Raw genomic sequence first — 17089 nt, forward strand, 5'->3', positions numbered from 1 at the left:
CTAGTTCTCATTTTCCTCAGTAACTTGCTTTTCCACCCACACTCACAGACTTTATTTTCTTTATAAGACACTAGCTTTCTGGTGCTACATTTTAATCAATATATTACATTTAAAGTCTTGATTTCTGAATGAATCTTTTAGTACTATGCAAAATGACGGAGTTAAGTTCTAGAGATCTCTTGACAGCTACAGGGAAACACTTGATTTAAACTATCATCAAGAGGACACTGTATCAGAAGCACTGAGACACTAGTGGGCAGGCAGGCAAGGGACTTTTCATGAGTGGCCATTCATAATTTTGCCTTTAGAAACTTGGAAGAAATTGTGATCAATTTCAAATGTTCTGGTAAATCCAGTTTTTTTTTATAGCTTCTTCAGTATCATCTTGAATCACAGAAATAAGTGACTCTAAAAAAAATCCAAGTTCTTTTCAGGTCTGAGGTAGCCAACAATGGCCACACTGAGAATTCCCCCATAGAAGTCCTCTTTGAAGGTATGGATGACGTGGGTTTCCATGGACTTTTTCACATTCTTGTAGTATGGCTTCCATCCTATGCTCACCACCATTTTATGGTCCTCTCCACTCCCAACGCTGTCCCAGTGTTTTGCCATAATAGATGCCAGTGGACACATCAGCTGCAAGATTGTCTACTACTTGTTCAGTAATATTGGCTGTGGGGATGCCTGGTTGCTTGGAGCCATGGCCGAAGCCATGCACCAGGCAGGCTCCTCATGATGCTGACCTCAGAGGACACAGGCTGCTCCTTGCTCCGTGCCTGTGACAGAGCCGCTGGGATCTGGACCAGCCCGAGATCCTGTGGAAGCTGGGCCAGCAGAGCAGGACACCCGCTGCTACTACCAATGCCTGCCCTAGGACAGCCACCAGCATAACTTTATGAGAGTTGAAGTTGGGTGTATCAAAACAAAAAATAGATCTATATCCCAGACTCATGATTAGAAATTATGTTATGAATACTGTTACTCTGATTTATAAGTATCGGCACACTAGTGTTACAATGTAATCTGAAATGGAGAGAAATATGAATGGGATTTGTATATAAAAGAAAAAAAATCTTCTGGTTATGGTCAAGGGTGAGTAGCAAAAAGCGACTATAAAATCTTGACAAAATACATAAAAAATGAAGGTATTGGAAAGAGAGTGACACAATCCAGACTTTAGGATTTACATTTCCAAGATAAAACGAAAAATAACATGTGGTTATCCCTGTAGATTAAATTTTTAGTGGACATTTGACAATCACTGGGTAGAGAGAATATTATTAATGGAGATATGAGAAATAAAGGGAGAAACAGGAAGGAATATAATCTAAGCAGAGACCAGTAGTTTTTCTGAACCAGGGATCTAGAGTATTTTGAGTTGGTAGCTGTTAAAGCAATCAGTATTTAAGAAACAGATTGTAGATAGAGAAGGGCCATAGAGAAATAACATGAACAATCATTATGTTCCTCTGTGAGGCCTCATCTTGGTTGTCACCTTGACTAGATCTGACAATAATTAAAATGCAAGATGCTGGACACTCCTTTGAGGGATTTTCTTGAACAGATTGAAGCAGGGGGACCTATTCTAAATCTGGGTGGCACTTTCTGGTGGAAGAAAAGTTTCTCTCTGTCTGTCTCTGTCTCTGTCTCTCTCTCTCTCTGTGTGTGTGTGTGTGTGTGTGTGTGTGTGTGTATGCGCATGCATGCACGTGTGTGTGAGTGGGTGCATGTGTATATGTGTTGGCCTTAATTCTTTCTGGAAAGTTCATCTGTCTTATACCTGTGGTATTCATTCACCCATATTAGAACCAAATTCTTTGGAATTCAATGTAGACTGAAGACCAGCAGATCTCTAGCCTCCTGAACTGAGTAGCTACTGGATTATTGACCTTTCCAGTGTGAGCCATCAATTGATTACCCAGACCTAGTCTAACCCCTCTACTCTTTTACTGTCTGTCTATCTGTCTGTCTGTCCATCCGTCTGTCTGTCTATCTATCTATCTATCTATCTATCTATCTATCTATCTATCTATCTATCTATCTATCTATCTATCTATCTATCTTCTATCATCTATCTATCTATATTTATCTATCTTCTATCATCTATCTATCTATATCTATCTATCTATCTATCATCTATATATCATCTATCTATCTATCTATCATCTATCTATCTATCATCTATATATGTATATCTCTTCAGATATTCAGTTCTGTTCCTTTAGATAGTCCAGATGTACCTTCTGAGATACAAATAGATTTCTGAGTGTTTATATACAGAAAAGGATTTCTAGAATGTTGGAAGAAACAGTCTAAACAGATGGAAATTTAAGAGTAATGCTGCCCAGAAACATTAAATAAGGTAAAAAACCCTGCCTTCATCTGAAACCTGATAAGTAGCAGGACACATGTCAAAAGACCAAGAAAAAATAATGCACTAATTCTAGATGCTTTTGATTTTGGTCAGCTATTTAAATAACACCAGTTAAAATCTCAAAATAAATTCAATATAAATTTAATTGCCCAAGGTCCTTTTTTGTTGACCAAGTTTTAATCCTTTTCAGAATTTCCTTCAGAGCTACCTTCATATGTTTGTTCCTAAGACTGTATATCACAGGATTTAGGAGCGGGGTCAAGACAGAGTAAAACAGAGTCACAATCTTCTGCATCCCAGCTTCATGTTCAGATGTTGGGCTCCCATACATGACCAGTACTGAGCCATAGAATAATGCAACCACTGCCAGATGAGACCCACAGGTTGAGAAAGCCTTTCTTTTTCCAGAGGCTGAAGGGACCTTCAATACAGCTGCTAAGACCAGAGTATAAGATCCCATGATGAAGACAAAAGGAATAATGAGAGGCAGAGGACTTAAGATGGAGAAGACCAACTCTATTAGGGGAGATTTTTTGCAAGTCAGTGCTAGCAGAGGACCTGGGTCACACAGGAAGTGGTCTATAATTCTGGACCCACAGAAGGACATCTGGGAGATGAAGATGATGGGAACAGGGAACCAGAGGAAACCAAGCACCCAGCAACTGATCACAAGGATGTTGCAGAGGTGCCCGGTCATGAGGGCAGGATAATGTAGAGGCCTGCAGATGGCAAGGTAGCGATCAAATGCCATGACTGCCAGGAAAAAGCATTCTGTAGAACCAAAGGAGAAGAAGAAATAGAACTGCAGGAAGCATCCAGAGAAGGAAATGACCTTGGTGTCAGAAAGGAAGTTGGCCAACATGTTGGGGACTGTGGAAGTGACATACCAGATCTCCAGGAAGGAGAAGTTGGCCAGCAGGAGGTACATGGGAGTCTGGAGTCTCGGATCACAACACACAGCAGAGATGATGGAAGCATTGCCCATGAGGGTGAGGAGGTAGACCATGAAGAAGAGGACAAAGAGAAGGATTTGCCCCTCCCTGGGGCAGGGGAAGCCCAGGAGGATGAAGCCAGTGATGGTGCTGGAGTTGCTGGAGTTGCTGAAGGTTTTCATCTGTCTGTGTTCTGAGAAAGCACCAGAAATTATCAAATAGACAAAGCCAGTTGAAGACTCAGATTTATACTTAAGTCAAAAGAGATAACACATATGTATTATTTGCCACTTACAAAATGTATTGACCTGAATTGGCTGTTTACTCTCAATCTTTGCTTTCCTACACTGCTACTGGTGGCACAAGAAAATTATTGGTCTTAATTGATGAGTGCTCTCCTCTTCTTTGTCCTCATCTCCCCACTCTCCACATCCTTGTTCTCTATTAAGTTAAATTCTAACATAATTTTCAAACATGCTTGCATTTTTCTTCAAGACCTTACACATGTGTGCATAATCAAGAATATATCTATATATCTATCTATATCTATATCCATGTCTATATCTATATCTATATCTATCTCGCACAACAGGATTATCTCACATTTTTAAAGAAGAAATGAAATCTGTGTATCTCTTAGTGTATCTTGACATCTCTAACTATTACTGGCTTTAAAAATCTCTATCAGATTAAATTAGGAAATGCTCTTACTCCATTTAACTTCCCAACATATATACTCCATTTAGCTTCCCAACATACTTGGAATAAATTTCCAAGCTGTGGATTTTAACTGGATTCCTTTTAAAATCTCTGATAATCTTTTCTCCCTCTATTCTTCTCTCCATTCTTCCCTTTTCTTGTACATGAGGCAAACACACACAGCCCGCAGAAGAATATAAAACAAGGATTATTGGACACAACACTGCCAAGAGAGAGTAACATTGGATATTGCCTGTAGAGCTTTCACCTGAGGCATATTTGAGTAGAAAGAGATCCCATCTTTCCACCACTGTAAAGTTTTCTAGTAGAGGTTGGCAAATACTGTGTTAAATAGTTTGTGCGTGTAGGTAATATAACTTCTGTCATAGCTACACAGCTCTGGTGCAGTAAGGCCAAAATTGATGAGCTTTAGATGAATGGATGTGGCCACACTCAAGTAAAACATTAAGTCCAGTGAGAATTGAATTTTATGCAGTTTTCTTGTGTTACAAAGTATGTTTCTTCATCTATTATAAAGCTTAATGATATGGAAAAATAGTGCACAGCTTAGTGCCCATAGTAAAAAGAGGAGGAAGCTAGATTCAGTTCACTGGTTCCTGCTCTGAACAGCTATAGGGAAAATGAGAGCAAGAGCAAGTGTATTAGCTTAGAATAAAAGACATTTCTCTTGTTAGAAAAGGAGTGGGCTTCCGGAATTCAACAGTTGAAACTATTCTGTTTTGCTGGGACACTAAAGATATTCTGGGCCAACCTTGAGGTAAATCATAAAAATGAGCTTTCAAAACCATGAGGATTTGTTTGTCTTGATGCACACATGCACATGTGCATGCAAGCACACATGGGTTCACACACACACACACACACACACACACACACACACACACACACACACACACACACACACACACCAGTACAGGCTTGCCTACATAGTGGTGCACTACATACCTTTCTTATACAGTGCTTGCATTAGATCACACCAACACCTTCAGTTTTGAAAACAAGAACGGTATGAATCAAGTCTCAGTGGGCTAGCACTATTTTATGCCCTGGCAAAGCCAACTGTCACATGTTGGGAGATCTTTCTAACAGGGATGCTTCCTACTTACCTTTTATGACTCAGCTTCTAGGTTTGAAGAGCAGCAGTGGGGTTTTCCTGATACATGCTATTCTTGAATTGTCCGAATGCCAGGCGTATTATTCAGAATTGGCAGCAGAAATTACTATGAATATGGATGGCTACAGGGGGTTCAGTGACAATGTGTACAGGATGAATATTGTGGTTAACATTGAAAATAAAGCACTTAAACCTTTCCATCCCAACTCTATGTTAAGAAAATTGAGATAGACCACTTAACATGTGAGGTGAAAGATGTTTCGATTTTCTGACAATGTACTTTTGTTTCAAGGTTAGTCTAAGAAGTCACAATCCTGTGAAACCGTCATCGGCTCCATCTCCTCAGCATATCCATTTCCTTTGATAGGAGGGGAAATTGCCATACATTCCCCATTTTTGCCAAATGACTTTCCCATGGATGTCGAGAGGTGGTGAGTAGTTAAGGCGTTGGAGGAGAGCAATAGATTTGGAGTAGGAAGCCTAGCATCTGAATTATAATCCATATATTACTAATTGCAGGCACTCCATCCATTTAAATACATACACTACTTTCTAGTTTCTTCAGCTGTAAAGTGGTCACATACCACTTTTACAGAAAGGTTGAGCACTCTGACTGAAATGATTTATATAGAAATACTCTGTCAAGGGCCTGATGCCATAACAGATTATTGCCTATGGAACATGTAGTTGGAAGAAAGCAAAAAAAGAAAGCCTTGTCAATAGGGAAACTTTTCTAGCTTTTTTTGTTCATTGTCTTCTCTAAGCAGTAAAATTACCTTCTATCTTGGACTAGAAGGAATCTGAACCCAGGGTTCCTTGGGCAGTGTCTAATTTTCCTAAATAGGAAAGATGTTCTCTTGAATAATAACCATCAAGAGTAAAGAAGTAGAAGGAAGACATCTGATTGATTACTGGAGCCTACAGCGTTTATAATTAAAGTCTCTGAGGAATCATCTCTCTTCCTTCAAATTTATTATATCCAAAACAAGAATTTCTTTCTTGTCCCGTGGGGCCTGTATTCTCTGGAGACCCTTTGCATCATCTGCCTTTATTTTCCAGTAGATAAAATATCCCTTTATCCCCATAGTGCTGTAGGATGACATAGGATATAATCAATTTTGCACCCAATGGGAAGTTTGTCAAGAGGCCTTATGTGTTGCTGCTATGATGCCAGTCTCTAAAGAGTAGTGCAGTTGATTGGCATTTGGGACAGAGCTAGAAAGCAGAAAGGGCTAAAGGTGAGATCTCTTCACAGGAAGGTGTATAGTCACATAAAAATCAGTTTTTCCTTTGGCGCACCATCTTTGAAAAAGATGTTTTTCTTTTTTTCTTTTTTCTTTTTTTAAGGATCAAGTCCTTTGAGTTTCAAGGATTTAATCTTGGGAGCATCTGAGATATATATCAGCTTCTCTGTGCCCATACATAAAGGCTTCTTCTCTATACTTGATGGAAGAGCATACAGGTCTCCAAGCATAGTTTATTGGATATTCCTTTTTTCTCAACAGCAGAAGGAGTCTTACTTCAAAGCTAGGAGTTTATTTTACTTCTTTGTTGAATTATCTTCTTTCAACAATGCAAGATTCAAAATTGGTAAACAAAAATCCTAATTTATGATTATCACAATTACTCTTGTCACCTTATAGCCTTTTCATTTGTGGCAGATGTCCTTATATCATAGCTACATCACATTTCTAGGAAGTGGAAGATCAGCGCATGTTTATTGTGTAAAGGATCCTTCTTGCCCACACCCCCAGAGAAGCGGAAAAGAACATGCGAAGAGAGGAGTTGAATTCTTTGGTGTAAGGCCCCTAGAAGATCCATTTTCTCATAGTGATATGAAGTGCCCTCTTTTCTTCTCTTTCCAAGTTAAAAAATTATAGTCCTCCTTTATTGAAAATATATTATTTTCACACTGTATATTCTGATCATAGTTTTCTCTCTGCCATCTACTCTCAGATTCTCATCTTCCAACTTTACTTACTCCATGTCTTCTTTCTCTCCCTTTAGAAAATACACAAACAAAAACCCCCAAACAACCAAACAAACAAAAAAACAAAGAAAAAACTCAAGAAAGACATCACACAGAAACACAAAAATTCAAACCGTACTTGGCTTAGAGTTTTATTTCTGTGAAGAGACACTATGACCATGGCAACAGACACTATGACCATGGCAACTCCTATACCAGAAAATATTTAATTGGGGCTGGCTTAGTTTCATAGGTTTAGTTCATTATCACCATGATAGAAAGCATGGTGGCATGCAGGTAGACATTGTGTTGGAGAAGGAGCTGAGAGTTCTTTTTTTAAAAAATTAAATTCTATTTTCTATTTATTCATTATATATCCTGCTCACTGCCCCTGATCTGGTCACTTCTCCCACACAAACCTTCTCTCTTCCTCCCTCCTTTTCTCCTCTGGGCAGGTGGGGGCCTCCTGGGTATCACTCCCACCCTGACATTTCAAGTATCTGTAAGGCTAGGCACTTCCTCTCCAACTGAGACCAGACAAGACAGCCCAGGTAAAAGAATATATCTCATAGGCAAAAGCTTTTGGAATAGTCCCTGCTCCAGTACTTCAGGACCCACATGAAGACCAAGCTGCACGTTTCTTACATATGAGCAGGGAGGCCTAGGTCCAGTTTGTATATGTTCTTTGGTTGGTGGTTCAGACTCTGAGAGCCCCAAGGGTCCAGGTTAGTTGACTCTGTTGGTCTTCTTGTGGAGTTCCTATCCTATACCCTTATTTGGTTTCTTGGAGTCTAATTTTTTGAGTTATTTATTTATTTTGGATATTATCTCTCTATCAGATATAGGGTTAGTGAAGATCATTTCCCAATCTATAGGTTGCTGTTTTATCCTATTGACTGTCCTTTGTCTTACAGAGGCTTTTCAATTTCAAGAGGTCCCATGCATTAAATCTTGAATTTAGAGCCTGAGCCATTGGTGTTCTATTAAGGAAAATTTCCCCGGTGATAATGAATTTAAGGATATATCCAACTTTCTCCTCTATTAGATTTAGTGTGTCTGGTTTTATGTCTGGTTTTGATGCACATTGACGAGCTTTGAGCAGGGTGACAAATATGCAGACCACAAATTAGACCAACACCATTTATGAAGATGCGCTCTCTCTCTCTCTCTCTCTCTCTCTCTCTCTCTCTCTCTCTCTCTGTCTGTCTGTCTGTCTGTCTGTCTCTCTTCATCTTTATTAACTTGGGTATTTCTTATTTACATTTCGATTGTTATTCCCTTTCCCAGTTTCCGGGCCAACATCCCCCTAACCCTTCCCCCTCCCCTTCTACATTGGTGTTCCCCTCCCCATCCTCCCCCCATTACCACCCTTCCCCCAACAATCATGTTCACTGGGGGTTCAGTCTTGGCAGGACCAAGGGCTTCCCCTCCCACTGGTGCTCTTACTAGGCTATTTATTGCTACCTATGAGGTTGGAGCCCAGGGTCAGACCATGTATAGTCTTTGGGTAGTGGCTTAGTCCCTGGAAGCTCTGGTTGGTTGGCATTGTTGTTCATATAGGGTCTCAAGCCCCTTCATGCTCTTTCAGTCCTTTCTTTAATTCCTTCACCGGGGGTCCTGTTCTCAGTTCAGTGGTTTAATGATGGCATTCGCCTATGTATTTGCTGTATTCTGTCTGTGTCTCTCAGGACATCTGGTTCCTGTTGGCCTGCACTTCTTTGCTTCATCCATCTTATTTAGTTTGGTGGCTGTATATGTGTGGGCCACATGTGGGGCAGGCTCTGAATGGGCTTCCCTTTCCACTGGTGCCCCAGCAAGACTATTCTCTGCTACATATGCAGTTGGAGCCTTGGGTCAGTCCATGCATATGCATAGTCTTTCAGTAGTGGTTTAGTCCCTGGAAGCTCTAGTTGGTTGACATTGTTGTTTTTATGGGGTTAAAAGTTCCTTCAACTCTTTCAATCCTTCCTCTAATTCCCCTCAAGGGGGTCCTGTTCTCAGTTCAGCGGTTTGCTGCTAACATTGACCTCTGTATTGGACATGCTCTGGATGTGTCTCTCAGGAGAGATCTATATCTGGTCCCTTTCAGCATGCATTTTTTTTAGCTTCATCAATCTTATATAGTATTGGTGGCTGTATGTATATGGGCCACATGTGGGGCAGACTCTGAATGGCCATTCCTTCAGTTGCTGCTCTAAACTTTGCTTCCATATCCCCTCCTATGGATATTTTTTCCCCTTTTAAGAAGGATTGGGAGCATCTGCATTTTGGTCATCCTTCTTCTTGAGCTTCCTGTGGTCTGTGGATTGCATCTAGGGTAGTTTGAGCTTTTGGGTTAATATCCACTTATCAATGGGTGCATACCATGTGTGTTTTTCTGTGATTGGGTTTCCTCACTTAGAATGATATTTTCCAGTTCCATCCATTTGCCTATGAATTTCATATATTCCTTGTTTTTGATAGTTGAGTAGTATTCCATTGTGTAGATGTACCACACTTTTTAAATCCATTCCTCTGTTGAAGGGCATCTGGGTTCTTTCCAGCTTCTGCCTATTATAAATAAGGCTGCTATGAACATAGTGGAGCATGCGTCTTTGTTGTATGTTGGAGCATCTTTTGGGTATATGCCCAAGAGAGGTATAGCTGGGTCCTCAGGTAGTTCAATGTCCAATTTTCTGAGGAACCTCCAGACTCATTTCCAGAGTAGTTGTACCAGTTTGCAATCCCACCAACAATGGAGGAGTGTTCCTCTTTCTCCATTTCCTCACCACATCTTAGCCATTCTGACTGGTGTGAGGTGGAATCTCAGAGTTGTTTTGATTTGCATTTCCCTGATGACTAAGGACATTGAACATTTCTTTAGGTGCTTTTTTGGGCATTTGAGAACCCTCAGCTGGGGATGTTTTGTTTAGCTCTGTACCCCATTTTTTAAATCTTTTTTCTCTATCTTTATTAAATTGGGTATTTATTTACATTTCAATTGTTATTACCTTTCCCGGTTTCCAGGCAAACATCCCCCTAAACCCTCCCCCTCCCCTTCTATATGGATGTTCCCTTCCCCATTCTCCCCCCATTACTGCCCTCCCCGCAACAATCCCATTCACTGGGGGTTCAGTCTTGGCAAGACCAAGGGCTTCCCCTTCCACTGGTGCCCTTACTAGGCTATTCATTGCTTCTTATGAGGTTGGAGCCGAGGGTCAGTCCATGTACAGTCTTTGGGTAGTGGCTTAGTCCCTGGAAGATCTGATTGGTTGGCATTGTTGTTCATATAGGGTCTCAAGCCCCTTCAAGCTCTTTCAGTATATGTATGTATATATGTATGGATCACATGTGGGACAGGCTCTGAATGGGCGTTTCTTCAGCCTCTGTTCTAAACTTTGCCTCCCTATTCCGTCCCTAGGGGATTCTTGTTCTCCTTTTAAAGAAGGAATAAAGCATCCGCATTTTGGTCATCCTTCTTGAGTTTCACGTGTTCTGTGCATCTAGGGTAATTTGAGCATTAGGGCTAATATCCACTTACCAATGAGTGCATACCATGTGTGTTTTTCTGTGATTGGATTACCTCACTCAAAATGATATTTTCCAGTTCCATCCATTTGCCTATGAATTTCATAAAGTCTTTGTTTTTGATAGTGGAGTAGTATTCCATTGTGTAGATGTGGAACATTTTCTGTACCCATTCTTCTGTGCTTTACTCCTTCTTAAAAGGGAGAACAAAAATATCCATAGGAGGGGAATGAAACAAAGTTTAGAGCAGAGACTGAAGGAACAGCCATTCAGAGCCTGCCCCACATGTATATATACAGCCACCAAAATTAGATAAGATTAATGAAGCTAAGAAATGCATGCTGGCAGGGACCAGATATAGATGTCTCCTGAGAGGCACAGCCAGAACCTGCTAGCAGCAAACCATTGAACCGAGAATGGGACCCCCATTGGAGGAATTAGAGAAAGGATTGAAAGAGCTGAAGGGGCTTGCAACTCCATAAGAACAATAATGCCAACAAACCAGAGCTCCTAAGGACTAAACCACTACCCAAAGACTATATATGAACTGATTTGTGGCTCCAGCTTCATGTGTAGCAGAGGATGGTCATTTTGGGCACCAATGGAGGGAGAAGCCCTTGGTCTTGCCAAGGTTGGATTCCCCAGTGTAGGGGAATGTCGGGGGGGGTGCGTAAGAAGGGGAGGTGGATGTGGAGGGGAATACCCTTATAGAAGGAGGAGAGGGGGATTGGATGGGGGCTTATGTCAGGGAAGCCGGGAAAGGGAATGCATTTGAAATGCTAAAAGGTAAAATCTAATAAAAGTATTTAAATAGAGTGATTAAAGCATGGATAGTAGAGATCCGTGAGACCACCATGTAGGCTGTTCCTTGTTTCCCACTTGTGTGACATACCTCTGGGTGATACCTCTTTGAGGGTTGGTAGCCAATGATAGGTAAAATCCTGGAAGACAGGACAATCTAAGACAGGCACAGTTCAGTATACTGGGAATCCTTTGAGGTGGAGTCAACAATGTTGAAGCAATGGCCCCCTGGATTCCACTAGGCTATCAAAATGTAAAAGCAAAAGCATGGATATGTAGCAGTGTTGCCTTTATGTAGAAACACTGGAGACCATGTAGTTGCAAAAGTATCTTCTGCAGGAGGACCAAATTGAGAACTGCCTGAGAGACCAAGGATTGCTGGTGCAGACAATGGCAGTCAATTGGGAACTGCTGTTTAGAAGAGATGCTTTTTCAGGATCAATGGAATGCAGGTGGAGGGTATTAAAGGAGCTTGCAACAGTGTTCTGATGAGTTTACTGTGGGCATTTCTCACCTGCTCCTGGAATCTGTGTCATTGGCTCTGTGCTACCTCACCTCCAACCCCCAAGGGAAGGTAGGGTCAGGTGGCAAGTAATCCAAGGCAGCATATACCTAAGACTCAGGGAGCGTTGCAGAAGAGGGGGTTGAAATCTTGTAAGAGAAGATTAGAGAGTTTTCTGTGAGATTGGTTTCCTAGCAACAGCAGAAGTTATACTCATAAAACTCATCTGAATGACTACTCAAATGTGAGGTGAAGAAAGATGATATCAATGATCATTCCAAACTGTATAGATAAAAGCTCATGTGGCTTCAACCATACACAAGAGCTGATTAAGGCTTGGAAGGGGAAAGGTAGTGCTTCCCAGTAACAAGTGCAGCAATTTGTTGTACATTGCCTTTGCCAGTTCTACAATTACACATACAAGAAGCATTATATGTATTTAACAGGTTATATTTAGGAATGTATATGCATGCAATAACGATTTATGAAAAAGGCCACAGATTTAAAGGCAGATACATAGGATAGTTTAGAGGAATGAAAAGCAAGGGAGAAATGTAATAAAATTATGACCTTGCAAATAAAAAAGAAAAGAAAGAAATATGCAGAAATTTTGGGACACAATGAAAAGGCCATAGATGAAAGAGTAAAATTCTAGATCACTATCACAGATCAGATTTTTAACAAAATCACAGAAGAAAAATGTTTCGAATTAAGGAAAGATATAACATACCAATATAGGAAACACACAGAACACTAAATAGATAAGATCAGAAAAGAACTCCTCATCTACAAAGCCACAACTCTATTATACTCCAGACCTGGATTCTCTTGAATGAATTCTCTTTGTGTATGAGCCACTTTTCCTGGGTAAGTTGCTTCTTTCCTTTCTCCCCTTCTTCTGACCCTTCTTCATCTGCAAATCAAAAGGCTTGTTACAAGCAACTCTCTTCATTTGTGAACCACTGTTCCTGTCCTAGCTGGAGACCTGTAGTTTTGGAGTTATATTTCCCTGGTCCACTCAAACAGCACATCCGTCAGCTTTATTAGACCCATCTCAAGTCATATATCTCCTGCAATGGAAAAAAAATCTAAGGCAAGTCAGAGCATCACGTTGTACACATAACAAAAGGAAGAAGTACCTATGTCCAGGTCAAATCATAAAAACAAACATGATTATTGGTTAGTGTTAGGGTTGTCAAAACATGAGTATAGCATCCTTTCCATCAGACCTACTAGCTCATATATGTGCTTGCTAATGAGTACTACCTAGATGAATTCCATTACACAGAATTTAAATGAACAGTCATAAACTTTAGTAGACAAAAATAAATGCTTGAGTTATATCCAAGAAAAATACACACCTGAGTGAAATAGTGAAGATAATTCAGGATGCAAAAACAGAATTTGAGAAGGATATAGAAACATTGAAGAGAATTAACACAAGCCATGTGACCCAGGGGTGTTACACCTTGGCATTTTCCCAAAGGATTCAATATATTACTGAAAAGAAAGTTTTATCTATGTTCACTTCTAGTCTATTCACAATAATAAAAAAGTAGAAACAGATTAAATGTCATTCAGCTGATGAATAGATAATGAAAGTATGGCATATATGCACTATGGGATAGTATTCAGCGGAAAAGGAAAAGAAAATCATGAAATTTGCATGCCACATGATGTTCATTGAGGTAACTTAGATAATATAGATTATAGATGCAATCTTTGGATGTCTTTTAGGGCTTGATGGTTGGCCCTATTGTTGAAGAAACTGTATACTTGACACCTGAAACTGACACAGGACTCAGATGATTCACTCTGGATTTGGTACAATGACACATATCGTTGGTAGTCAATAGTTACCATATTATACTTAAGTCTCATCCAACAGTAGCTTGGTGTTTTTGGTGTTCTTGTAGGAATATTAACAGTGGGAATGGCATCAGTCCCTGACTCTTTTGACTATTTGTGGGACCCTTTTCCTCCCACTGGGTTGCCCTGTCCAGCCTTGATGTGATGGTATATGCCTGGTCATACTGTGGTTTGTAATGCAGTATTTCACTGATGCCCTTCACATGCTTGCTCTTTTTCTGAGAGGAGGCAGGAGTATGGGTGGATCTGGAGGGGAGGATATGTGGGAGGAGAGACTGGGATATGGGGAGGGAGAGGGAACTTCGATTGGGATCTAATATATGAAAGAAAACTATAATTTTTTTCAAAATCCCATTCAACCAGAAGAAAATCATATCTGGTACTGAAGATGTAGCCAGCTTCTAGGGACTAGCGAAGTCCGGGGCTTCAGAAAAGAATCTATTATTGCTACTTTGCCAGACCAGTGTAATTCTTTACTTTATTCTCAATTTTATTCCTATATTCACAGGTAAGTATAACTCCCACTCTTTACATCAAATGGAGACCATCATAGAAAAATCACAAACAACACAGTGCAGAGATGAAGAGCTCGTGGGGGAGTCCAACCCAAATGGATTCATCTGCGTCACTGCTCTTCATATAAGGCCCAGGCAATACAATGGAAAAAGAAGTAGATAAACTGTAAGAGACTTAATACCAGGAAGTCTGCTGTGATCTGGCATCTTGAAATAGCTGAACAAATGAGAGCTGAACAATGGCAATGTTGATGAACAACGTTAGTGTGGAAAGAAGAAAATTCTGTGGGGTCCTATCTCTAGACAAAGAACTACAGGCAAATAATGCCTGATGAGAGAAGCCAGTCTTCCCATGGATAAACTATTTTATTTTTTTGTCTAATGCAGAATGGTCAGCTTTGAGACCACACACATGAATACAGCAAAATGTACTCAACAGATTGTATACATACATATCTATGTGGCAAGAATAAAGAAAAAGAAGTTTTATATTGTAAATATAGGGAGCATGGGAAGGGTTTAAAGGTGGGTGACTGGAAATGGATGGACAAAAAGGGGAGGGTGGAAATTAATATAACCATATTTTAATAAAAAACAATTCAAATATAAAAGAACTCCCCATGGCATTTTATTCTTTAACACCAAATATACAGACAAGAGAGGATATTGAAAGTAGAAAGCAAAAAACCACAGCCACATATAAAGGAAAACCTATGAGGAAAACAGTTAATTTGCTAATAGAAACATTAAAAGCCAAGAGAGCTTGGATGAAGGCACCTCAAACTTTAAAAGAGCAACATAGACTACTGTACCAAGCAAAACTTTCTCCAACCATTAAAAAAATAAACAAATTCCTTCCATGATACAGACAGGGCTATAAACTTTCTTGTTTACCAAAACCATATCAAAGAATACTAGAAGCAATAATTCCAAGTGAAGAGAGAAATAAACATAAAAGATACTATAGAAAGAAAACAAGTGAGGCTATAAGTACTGAAAGAAAACAGGTCTTAGGGCAAATCAGCAAACAACAATGAAATAAGTATAATCAATCAATGTAATACATAAATTTCAGTAATAACTTCAAATAAACCAATGGCCTGAATTCCTCAATGAAAGAATGCAGGTTAGTCAAATGGATTAAGAAACAAAATCCATAGTCTCTTGTGAGAAGTCTGGTGTAATTCTGATAAGTTTGCCTTTATATGTTACTTGATCTTTTCCCCTTACTGCTTTTAATATTTTTCTTTGTTTTGTGCATTTGGTGTTTTGACTATTATGTGACAGGAGGAGTTTCTCTTCTGGTCCAATCTATTTGGAATTCTGTAGGCTTCTTTTATGTTTATGGGCATCTTTCTTTAGGTTAGGGAAGCTTTCTTCTATGATTTTGTTGAAGATATTTACTGGTCCTTTGAGTTGGGAGTCTTCACTCTCTTCTATACCTATTATCCTTAGGTTCGATCTTCTCATTGTGTCCTGGATTTCCTGTATGTTTTGGGCTAGTAGCTTTTTTGGTTTTACATTATCTTTGACAGTTGCGTCGATGATTTCTATGGAATCATCTGCTCCTGAGATTCTCTCTTTTATCTCTTGTATTCTGTTGGTGATGCTTGTATCTATGGATCCTGGTCTCTTCCTTTAGTTTTCTATATCCAGGGTTGTCTCCTTTGTGCTTTCTTTATTGCTTCTATTTCCATTTTTAATTCCTTCACCTGTTTGATTGTGTTTTCCTGTAATTCTTTCAGGGATTTTTGTGTTTCCTCTCTGTGGGCCTCTGCTTGTTTATTTGTGTTTTCCTGCATTTCTTTAAGGGACTTCTTTATGTCTTTCTTGAAGTCCCCCATCATCATGATCAAATGTGATTTTAAACCTAGATCTTGCAGACACACCTGGGAAGCCAGAAGAGACTACACTCTGACCACATTTCTGACTCCAGAGGAGAACACCTAATGCCAGCTGGGACCTCGGTGCATGGGGGCTCCTGAAAAGGTGGCACAGGCCCTCCTGGTTGCCACCCTCACTGAGAGCTCAAAAACAGCTCCCCCATGAGCAACTTGAGCTGCAGGACCACAGGTAAAACCAACTTTTCTGCTCCAAGTGACCTGCCTGGTCGACTCAGGACACAGGCCCACAGGATCAGCTGAAGACCAGTAGACAGGAAAGACTACACGCTCGAAAGCAGAACACTCTGTTCCCATTACTGGCTGAAAGAAAACAGGAAAACAGGTTTTCAGCACTCCTGACACACAGGCCCATTGGACGGTCTAGTCACTGTCAGAAATAGCAGAACAAAGTAACACCAGAGACAATCTGATGGCAGGAGGCAAGCGCAGGAACCCAAGCAACAGAAACCAAGACTACATGGCATCATCAGAGTCCAATTCTCCCACCAAAGCAAACACTGAATATCCAAACACACCAGAAAAGCAAGATGTAGTTTCAAAATCATATTTGATCATGATGCTGGAGGACTTCAAGAAAGACATGAAGAACTCCCTTAGAGAAATGCAGGAAAACATAAATAAACAAGTAGAAGCCTATAGAGAGGAATCACAAAAATCCCTGAAAGAATTCCAGGAAAACACAATCAAACAGTTGAAGGAATTAAAAATGGAAATAGAAGCAATCAAGAAAGAACACAGGGAAACAACCCTGGATATAAAAAAACCAAAGGAAGAGACCAGGAGCCATAGATAGAAGCATCACCAACAGAATACAAGAGATAGAAGAGAGAATCTCAGGAGCAGAAGATTCCATAGAAATCACGGACACAACTGTCAAAGATA

At 40.1% G+C, this 17089-nt stretch overlaps 1 protein-coding gene and 1 pseudogene across 2 annotated transcripts; both read right to left on the reverse strand.

Moving 5' to 3' along the window:
• Positions 1–276: 276 nt before the first annotated feature.
• LOC116913234 lies at positions 277–1793 on the reverse strand (annotated as a pseudogene).
• Positions 1794–2504: 711 nt separating this feature from the next.
• On the reverse strand, positions 2505–8840 carry LOC116913685 (olfactory receptor 11G2-like). 2 transcript variants are annotated; one of them, XM_032917976.1, is made up of 2 exons: positions 8824–8840; positions 2505–3465 (listed from the first exon to the last, which is right to left on the reverse strand). In XM_032917976.1, the coding sequence occupies exons 1-2, from the start codon at positions 8838–8840 to the stop codon at positions 2505–2507; spliced, it is 978 nt and encodes a 325-aa protein (XP_032773867.1). The 2 variants fall into 2 exon arrangements, with proteins under 2 accessions (XP_032773867.1, XP_032773868.1); XM_032917977.1 differs by lacking the exon at positions 8824–8840 and having other exon boundaries at positions 2505–3515.
• Between the last annotated feature and the right edge of the window lie 8249 nt (positions 8841–17089).

The sequence above is a fragment of the Rattus rattus genome, chromosome 12 (genome assembly GCF_011064425.1).
Source record: "Rattus rattus isolate New Zealand chromosome 12, Rrattus_CSIRO_v1, whole genome shotgun sequence".
In the NCBI taxonomy this organism is placed as follows: domain Eukaryota; kingdom Metazoa; phylum Chordata; class Mammalia; order Rodentia; family Muridae; genus Rattus; species Rattus rattus.

What these genes read in the sequence shown, in the direction of transcription:
- LOC116913685 (XM_032917977.1), bottom strand. Translation starts at nt 3,488, where the DNA reads ATGAAAACCTTCAGCAACTCCAGCAACTCCAGCACCATCACTGGCTTC.